Raw genomic sequence first — 9448 nt, forward strand, 5'->3', positions numbered from 1 at the left:
TAGCCACCAGGCCACGCTGCCGAGCCCAGATCAACTCACTTTTAAACTCAGATGCAATAGACCACATGCCAAAGTACAGAATCAGGGATATAAAGCTTGGCAAGTACATGTGAAAATAGACGCAGGGAACTGCTGGCTTCTAGAAATGGAACAGCAGCTTAATATGAACAATCTCCCTATGGATAACATTATAAAATCTGAATATTAAAAATGTTACTTGAAGGTACTAGGGGTAAAAACGGCAGCAGAATGTGCATAGATCCAACCTTGGAATTACAGCAATTAGGCCTCTCAGATTCACAGGCTGTTTTTGCCTGTGCATACTCCTCAATTTGTGTCTGTGTCTCAGAGCTTCCAGCACCAGAAAGCTGTTTCTCTGTCTCAATTGTTACTTCTTCCTCTTTCAAATGAATAATTTTAAAAGGTAATGGAGATGAGAAAACAATGGAGCAAACAGGTATAATGGACATACAGATCCAATGAAACAACCTTCCAGAAATGAGAAGGAAATAAAGACATTTTAGATAAATGAAAACTTCAAGACTTCATTACCATGAACAGAAGGACTCAGATGGTAATTAGGCTCTATAGGAAGGATGTCTAAAACCAAAAGAAAGGTAAATAGGGGGGTGTATATGAAGATCATTCTGTAGAAAAGAGCTAACCAGTAGGCCTAAGACTGCTATGTTTGGAAACTATGCTATGCCTGGGGGCCAGTGCCATGATGCAGCAGAGTGGGCCTCTGCCTGCAGCACCAGCATCCCAAATGGGTACCAGCTTGAGTGTTGGTGACTCCATCAGCTCCCTGCTGGCGGCCTGGGAAGGCAACAGGGGAGGGTCCAAAGCCTTGGGATCCTGCACCCAGGTGGAAGGGTCAGAGAGCCTTGGCACCTCACCTCCACAGCAACCCAGCTCGACACTGTAGCTGGGAGTGAAACTAGCAGACAGATGATCTGGCCTTCCTTCTCTCTTATTCTGCCTTTCAAACAATAAATAAATAAATCTTGGAAAATTTAAAAAAAAAAAAAGGAAGAAAAAAGTTCTCCTTGAAGGGCAGTTGCCTAACTCAGCAGTTAAGACCTTGGTTAGGACTATCACGTTTGTTATCAGCAGGTCTGGTCTGTCTCCCAGCCCCCTTCTGGACTCTAGCTTCCCACTAACACAGGCCTGGGAGGCAGCAGGTGAAGGACCCTGTGACTCACCCGCGAGACCTGGACTGAGTTCCAGGATCCTGGCTTCCATCTGAAACAGTGCCAGCACTAGCAGGCTTTGGGAATAAACCATGGAAGAGGAATATGCTTTCTCTTTTTCTCGATCTTTCCCAGACAAATTTCAAATAAATACATTTAAAAACAAACAAAGGAAAAAATACGAACAAACATTTCCCACAAATATAAAATCAACAGAAAATTAGCAGACCAGGGGCAAAGGTTGTGGCATGTTAAGCTGCCACCTGCCAACACTAGTTTTCTATGTAAGTGCCAGCGAATTGGGAAAAGCTACTACCTGCCGTGCCAGCATCCTATATGGGTGCCAGTTCAGGTCCTGCTTGCTCGACTTCTGATCCACCCCCTACAAATGCTCTTGGGAAAGCAGTGGAAGACGGCCCAAGTACTTGGATCCCGGCACCAACATAGGAGATCTCGACAGAGTTCCTGGCTCCTGGCTTCCTTCTGGCCTGTCCCCACATGTTGCAGTCATTTTGGGAGTGAACCAGTACATAGGCCATCTAGCTCCTCCTCTGTCTCTGTCACTTCTTCAAATAAATAAATCTTTAAAGAAATATATTAGAAGATAGAAATTGAGCAAAGTGTAAAATGGGCAATACATCATAACCAAAAAAGTTAAAATTTTTAAAATTACTTACTTAATTTGCAGAGAAACAGAAAATAAAAGAGATCTCATCTTGTGGTTCACTGCCTAAATGCTCAGGAGCCAGGAACTCAATCCATGTGTTCTCTATTGGTATCAGGGACCTAACTATGTAAGCCAGCACCTGCTATTTCCTAGAGTGCAAATTAGCACAAAGCAGGAATCAAGACCCAGGACTCAAACCTAGGCACTTCAACATGGGATGCAAGCATTCCACATGATGTTGGTTTTTTTTTTTTTAACATTTATTCATTCACTCATTCAAAAGGCAGAACAACAGACACATACACAGAGGTATCTTTCATCCATTAATTCATTCCCCAAATAGCTGCAATGACCAGGCTGAAGCCAGGAACCCTGTTCTCCCACAAGGTCTGCATGGGCACAAGTCCTTGGGCCATTATCAGCTGCCTTTCTAGGAATATAGCCGTAAGGTGGAAGAGAATCAGAGCAACTGGGACTCAAATCAGCACACACATATAGGATGCCAATGCCCAAACAGCAGCTTAACTCAGCGCACCCCCATGCCTGCAGGGTCTTAACCGCTGTGCAAACCACCTGCCCTCCACGTACAGATTCATTCAATATTGAAAAAAAAATCAGTATAATTTACAATACTGACAGAGTAAAAACTAAATCACGTGATCACATCATCTGCTGCAGGGAAGTCTGCACAAACTTTAACACTGATTTGTGACAAAACCCTAGAAAAGGAGGACTAGAGGGAGGGCATCCTGGTGCTGTAAGTCAGGCAGTGGCTTGGGATGCCCACATCTCCCACACTAAAGTGACTGCCTGAGTCCCAGCTACTCCACACCTGGGATCCAGCTTCCTGCTAATGTACCCAGGAGGCAGGGATTGACAGTACGAGTATTTGGGTTCCTACTACCAATGGGAGAGACACGGATGGCTCTGGCCTCGCACAGCCCTGGCTGTTGGGAGCATTTACTGAGTGACAAGCTAGTGGATGGAAGCTCTCTGTGTCACTTGGCTTATGAATAAATACATATGAACAAATACTTTAAAAGAAAAAAGACATTGGGAGGGTGACATCATTCTCAGATCAGTGAAATCAGTAGCATTTCAGAACTATCCAAACCACTTGGACAGAACCCTCAGAATATGTACACATTGAGACATGTGCCTGGGTAGCAGGATGTGTGGAAAGTCATGAATGGCTCCCCCTTTGTCTCTCCCCTTCCTCCAGGGACAAGAAATAGCAAATTTGGAAGCAATGACTTCACCCAATTTTCCCTAGATGTCGATCTTTTCAACCCTGATCATCCATGTAATCATTATCAAAAAATAAAATAAAAAAAAAAAGAGAAAATTTGTATTAACTGCCCCTTCCCCTCAGACTGGAGATGGGTTCATGGAGTCAATATATGATGGGTTATATTTTCATCTACATTATAAGAAGTAAAAGCAAAATTTATATGCTTCAGTTAAGAACAGTTGATTGGATTCGGCACCATTCGGTATAGTATGCTAAGCTCTTGCCTATGGTGCCAGCATCCCACATGTGCACGAACTCATATCCTGGCTGCCCTACTTCTGATCCAGGCCCCTGCTGATGAAGACAGCAGAGGATGATCCAAGTTCTTGGGCCCCTGCACCTATGTGGAAGACCCAGTAGCAGATCCTGGCTCCTGGCTGTGGATTGGATCAGCTCTGGCCACTGCAGCCATCTGAGGAGTGAACCAGCAGATGGAAGATCTGTGTCACTCCTTCTCTGTATAAAGCTGCCTTTCAGGGCTTGGCGGTGTGGCCTAGTGGCTAAGGTCCTCACCTTGATCCCATATGGCCGCTGGTTCTAATCCCGGCAGCTCCACTTCCTCTCTGTCTCTCCTCCTCTCAGTGTATCTGACTTTGTAATAAAAATAAAATAAATCTTAAAAAAAAAAAAAAAAAAAAAGCTGCCTTTCAAATTAAATCTTAAAATAAAAAATGTGTTCTGCAGTTCCCCATCCCCATGTAGACTGTACATTACTGTAATTTCTTGCCATATTCAACAAATGTGTAGCCACCAGTATGAGTACAGTGATTTGCCCAGACTCCAAAGCCAGGTTAAAGAATTGAGTCAGGTTAAAGAACAGTGAGGATGTTCCTGAAGCACCGAGGACGCTGGGGGACATAAGCCCTGGCACCATGAAGCTGGTTCAGTCACAGAGCACAGACAGAAACAATGGGCCAAGTTTCAGCAAGTTCCAACTTCACTCATCTCCAAAACCAAAGGAGGTCAAATGCAAGTCAGAGACAGGTGCATGAGCTACAGCCGCTAACAGGAACCCGACACCCACATTTCTTCTAGAATGGAAATTCTGCAGTTATCTGAGCTATTCTTTTATCCTAACCCAAACAATTTGAAGAAAGAAGAACAGGCTCTGCGGGAATTTTTAAAAAGAAGAAATTTAATAAAAATGCAATGCCATGCTAAAAACCAAAATATTGCTACTCATTTCAAAACTTGGTATTTTGGTTTACATGGTTACAAACAGTATGCATGTAGGATTTTTTTAACCCCAAGAATGATTGGCCTTGGGTTTCCTAGGTGAATCTTGATACAGTAAGATGCAGTAAAACCAACAGCAAACTGCTTCAAATACCGTCCCTTTTGTCCCAGAATACTGAGTGTCTGGACCCATTTCAGGGCCAAGTTCTGTGTATGACACACAAACCTTACCTCAATGCACCTTACAGTTTCAACTACAAAAGGCAAGATGTGCCTGAAGAAGCAGCCATTAACTACCACGGGGCAGTACTTGCTTACCTACCAGACCAGAGTATAGATCTAAAGAACATTCCGGATGAGAGATTAAATTGAAACGGAAAAGAGCTTCAACCGAGAGAAAACAAAGAGGGAAGCGGGCAGGACCCTCCAGCGCAGAGCAACAAGGCGAAGCAAACAAACGCCCAAATCACTTGGAAACAAACCTGAATTTCGTTTCCAGGACCACACTCCCACCCTTAGCTTTTTCTTCAACACCACCGCCTGGCTCTCCAGTCAATTTCTTAACCAAATCTTCCGACTAGCGGTCCCCAAAGTGTGCTCCCTGGCCAGGCAGCAGTGCCATCAGGCCATCTGGGGAGCCGGCCTTCTCCAGAGGGGGAGAGTGCGGGGAGCGGTCCGCGTTCGCACTTGGCGCCAGGTGCCTCGGAGGAGGGCCGCTCAACTTGGACGCCTCGCCCAGCACGGCCGCCGCGCAGGCAGTGAGGAGCTCCGCGTGCCTCACAAGTCCCTTCGCGGGGTGAAGGAGGCCACAGCCTCCACAGTCCCGCTCGGTCCCCGGGAGGCTTTCTCCCACAACATCCTGCTTCCAAACACTCCTCTCCACGCCAGCCCCTCCCCAGGCCCGCTCCCGCCCCTCCTTCGCCCTACCTCGGCGTCAGAGGGGACGTGATGCCGGCAGGGAGGGGGGCTGCCCAAGGAGACCACCGGGACAGAGGTGGTGCTCGCCGGAAGCCCGCCCAACAGCAGCAGGACGCCTCGGACCCACAGAGGGCCGCCCCGTCGTCCCCGGCCCGGGCCTGAGGAGCCGGGAGGTGCGCTCCGCCCGGCCGCCATCTTCGGGCCGAGCGTCGTTACCATGGAGTGCGTGACGCCGCGGCGCCGGGCCGGGAGGGGGTGACCGGTCATTGGCTGGCGTCGGCCGCAACAAGTGCCCGGCGGCCGACGGCGAGTCCGGCCCGCACGTCTGCCGCGTTTCGCGGAGCAAAGCCAGCCAATAAATGCTGCTTAGCGGCGAACGTGAGCTGGCCACTGGGAAGAAGAAACACTGGCGGGCGTTTGGGTTGGTGGGTGGCTTGCCTGTTTTTAAATCGTGCCCGTGTTTCCAGTTCTTTGATTCACCAAAACTATGCAGGCACTTAAAGTAAACATAAACAGCTGCAAACTCTTTCTAAAAGGGAGCGGCGAATTTTTTTTTTTTTTTAACCAGCGAGGAACCACGTTTAGGTCTATTTCGTCACTGTTTCCTATGTGTGTTCTATACTATTTTATAGTATTAGTACTTCATAGCATTTTCCTCTACGTCGTCCTTTAATCTAACCAAGACAACTGCACTAACCCAGGAAGACAGCAGGCGGTTACTGGCATTAATCAAACTGCTTTTAAAATTAAGCTGTGTGCAAATATAAAAAATGCAAAAGAGGGACAAATCTCCTAGTGGATCATGAAACAAGATGAAAATCACTAACTGAAAACAGCTAGAAGTCATTTAATAGGGAATTGAATATTGTGATTTTTATAATGGATAATGCTCCACAGTCTTGAGATCCCAGATGGGTGGCGGCAGCTCCACTTCCCTTCCAGCTCCCTGCTTGTGGTCTGGGAAAGCAGTCGAGGACGTCCCAAAGCCCTGGGACCTTGCACCTGTGTGGGAGACCCAGAAGAGGCTCCTGGCTCTGGACTGGCTCAGCTCCAGCCATTGCAGCCACTTTGGGAGTGAGGCAGCAAATGAAGATCTTTCTCTGTCTCTCCTTTCTCTTCTGTAATCCAGTGTATGGAAAAGCTTCTTTGTAAATCTGACTTTCCAATAAAAATAAATGTCCTTTAAAAAAAGCATTTAAGAAACACAATACATTGGGCCCGGCGGCGTGGCCTAGCAGCTAAAGTCCTCACCTTGAACGCGCCGGGACCCCATATTAGCGCCGGTTCTAATCCCAGCAGCTCCACTTCCTATCCAGCTCCCTGATTGTGGCCTGGGAAAGCAGGCGAGGACGGCCCCGGGGATGTGGGACCCTGCACCAGCGTGGGAGACCCGGAAGAGGTTCCTGGTTCCTGGCTTCGGATCGGCACAGCGCCGGCCATTGCGGTCACTTGGGGAGTGAATAATCGGACGGAAGATCTTCCTCTGTCTCTCCGACTTTGCAATAAAAATGAGTAAATCTTAAAAAAAAAAAAAAAAAGAAACCGAATACATCACTCACACTGGAGGCTGTCTGAATGGCAGGATGGACCAGTGGGTATGACGCGTAAGTCCAGTTACATCTAATTGAATTCCAGTACGGGAGCAGAAAAGTCAAACAAGTGCATCCAGGAGCTGAGTACTTATATGCACATATGCAGTATGTTACGCTAAGGCTTCTCAGCCTTTTGTCCCTGCTTTGCTCTCCTATCCACCACTTGCTTATAGACTCCCATCATTCTATCATTTATCCCATTCACTGGGCTTTCTGTGCCTGATTTACACTTGAAATATCCATCTGTCTCCCTCACTCAATTAAGCTAGCCCTGGTTTCCCAACATTTAAAAAAAAATTAGGCAAATATACAGATGAGATAGGGAAACATCTTCTATCCCCTGGCTCATTCCTCAAAAGGCTGCAATGCCAGAGCTGAACTGACCCAAGGACAGGAGCCAAAAGCTTCGTTCAGGTCTCTCATGTGCGTGCAGGGGTCCAAAGACATGACCCATCCTCGTTCTCCAGGCCATAAGCAGTGAGCTTGATCAGCTCACATGGGACGTGTGTGTTTGCAAGCAGAGGATTAGTGAGCCATTGCGCTGGCCCAATCTAGCCAGAACAGCCTGGATCACACTGACCTTGTGGACTCCACTTCATCGATGACCACACCGACGTGTAATCTTACCTCAGTATTTAGATACTACTGCAGGAAAAACACATGACTTATGCTAACTGTATTATGCTCTATTGCCCTTGGGATAGTTCTGTCATGTCACCCAGCGGTCAAGTTCAATAACAGGCTTAGATACAAGGGTATCGGGGTAGGAGCTGGTATTGTAGCCCAAGATTGAGCGTGGGGACCAGTCCTGGCTACTCCTCTAGTGCAGCTCCCTAACGGTTAAGACAGCACAATATGGCCCAAGTGCTTAGGACCCCTACACCCGTGTAAATCTTTAAGAAACCTGCAGCTCCTTCCTAACCCAGCCCTACCTGCAGCAGCCATTTCTGAACCAGCAGATTTCTATATGCAAACCTATCCAAGGGGAGGAAAAAAGCACCTCATTTTACAGAATTTTACTTTGAACACAGAAAACTGACAGGGGCCTGTCAATGGTTCCATCTGCTACCCTCTCCCTTTCAACACCACTGATCTTATGTGGGCAAAGGTTTATGTCTCAGGTGCTCGATTTCCCATCCAGCATCAGCTTGTGGCTTGGGAAGGTGGACAGCCCAAACCACTGGAACCCAGCACCACCATCAGACCCAGAGGAAGCTGCTGGCTTTCAATCAGCTGAGCCATTGAGTGAACTAGCAGATGGCCTTAGGTCTACCTATACAATAAAAAAAAAAAAAAAAAAAAAAACACAACCTACTGGCATCTTCTAACAAGATGGATCAACATCCAAATGGCGACTGGACCATCCCTTACTGCTTTCTCCACCCAGTGCATTAGCAGGGAGCTGGATCCAAAGTGCAGCTCCTGAGATTCAAAGCAGCAGCCACAAGGGATGCAGGTGGCAACTTTACCCACCACAGTACCCCATTATTTTTAGATTTACTACAAAGTTGTTTCCATTAAGTGATCGTTTCAATGCCTCCTTGGATGCCTTCTGTATTACAAAGATCTTTGTGCTATTTTCTTTTTCTAAGATGGCTTATTTAAAAGCTTTTATTATAGCTTATCCCAACGCATGTACACACCAGCTTCCTGGAAAGCATTAAATCATAATTAAATCATCCAGCGTTCAATTTATTTTCCTTCAAAGGTTTTGATTCTCAACACATTTTAGCGTGCTGTATTTTTGGCAGTTCGCAAATATAAAAGGGGCTTGCCTGGAGAATTGACCTAATATTTTCAGCGAGATTTCAAGATTAATGGACAGGCCATTATCAATTAAAACTATAGGGATACGGGGCTGGTGCAGTAGCCTGGTGACCAAGTCCTCCCTCACCTTCTATGTGCCAGGATCCCAATTTAGGACTACTTCAGGTTCTGGCCACTCCAGTTCCTCCAGCTCCCAGATTGTGGCCTGAGAAAGCAGCAGAAGCTGGCCCAAAGCCTTGGAACCCTGCACTCACGTGGGTACAGGGTGGGTAATCCACAGTAAGTTCCTGGCTTCAATTGGCTTAGTTCCAGCTGTTCCAGCCACTTTAGGAGTGAGCCAGCAGATCTTTCTCCCTATAAATCTCTTTCCAGTTAAAACATGTAATTCTTTCAAAAAAAAAAAAAAAAGATGTGATGGCAAACTAATGCTTCAGTCCATACTCTTACTTGGCACATTAAGATTTTTAACAATTTTTCAAGTAAAATCTGAAAGTTTTTTTCTCCCTTTTAATATGCCATAATGTCCTCAATCCTAAATGCAAAATACAGTAAAACATGAGGCCTAAGAAAGCTATATTCCCAGTTATTCTTTAAAGGGCAGAAATGTGGCAATCTAAAAATATTTTCAGCTTACATAACTCCTAACCCAAGGGGATTACCAGTCCAATCAAACCCCAATGACTTAGCTTAACCCTGTATGAGAAAGTTGCTAATCTGTCAACATATGTTCTCCACAGAATAATTGGTTCCAAGTCTGTGCTACTCAGGAAGATTATCTTCAGACATTATTTTAAGCTTTTCTGTCAATGCAAGGAAGCCCATCACTCTCCAACATTCCTCCCAGGAA

General features: G+C 46.2%; 1 protein-coding gene across 6 annotated transcripts in view; it reads right to left on the bottom strand.

Moving 5' to 3' along the window:
* Nucleotides 1-5475, bottom strand: part of LMLN (leishmanolysin like peptidase) — a 103022-nt gene extending 97547 nt beyond the window's left edge. For all 6 annotated transcript variants that reach the window (XM_058662037.1, XM_058662036.1, XM_058662035.1 and 3 more), the window contains exon 1: nt 5252-5475. In XM_058662037.1, coding sequence (XP_058518020.1) covers nt 5252-5461 — 210 coding nt within the window. In that variant the 5' untranslated portion in view covers nt 5462-5475. The remainder of the gene's footprint in view (nt 1-5251) is intronic.
* Nucleotides 5476-9448: the final 3973 nt, after the last annotated feature.

Source organism: Ochotona princeps, chromosome 3, assembly GCF_030435755.1.
Source record: "Ochotona princeps isolate mOchPri1 chromosome 3, mOchPri1.hap1, whole genome shotgun sequence".
Taxonomy (NCBI): Eukaryota; Metazoa; Chordata; class Mammalia; order Lagomorpha; family Ochotonidae; genus Ochotona; species Ochotona princeps.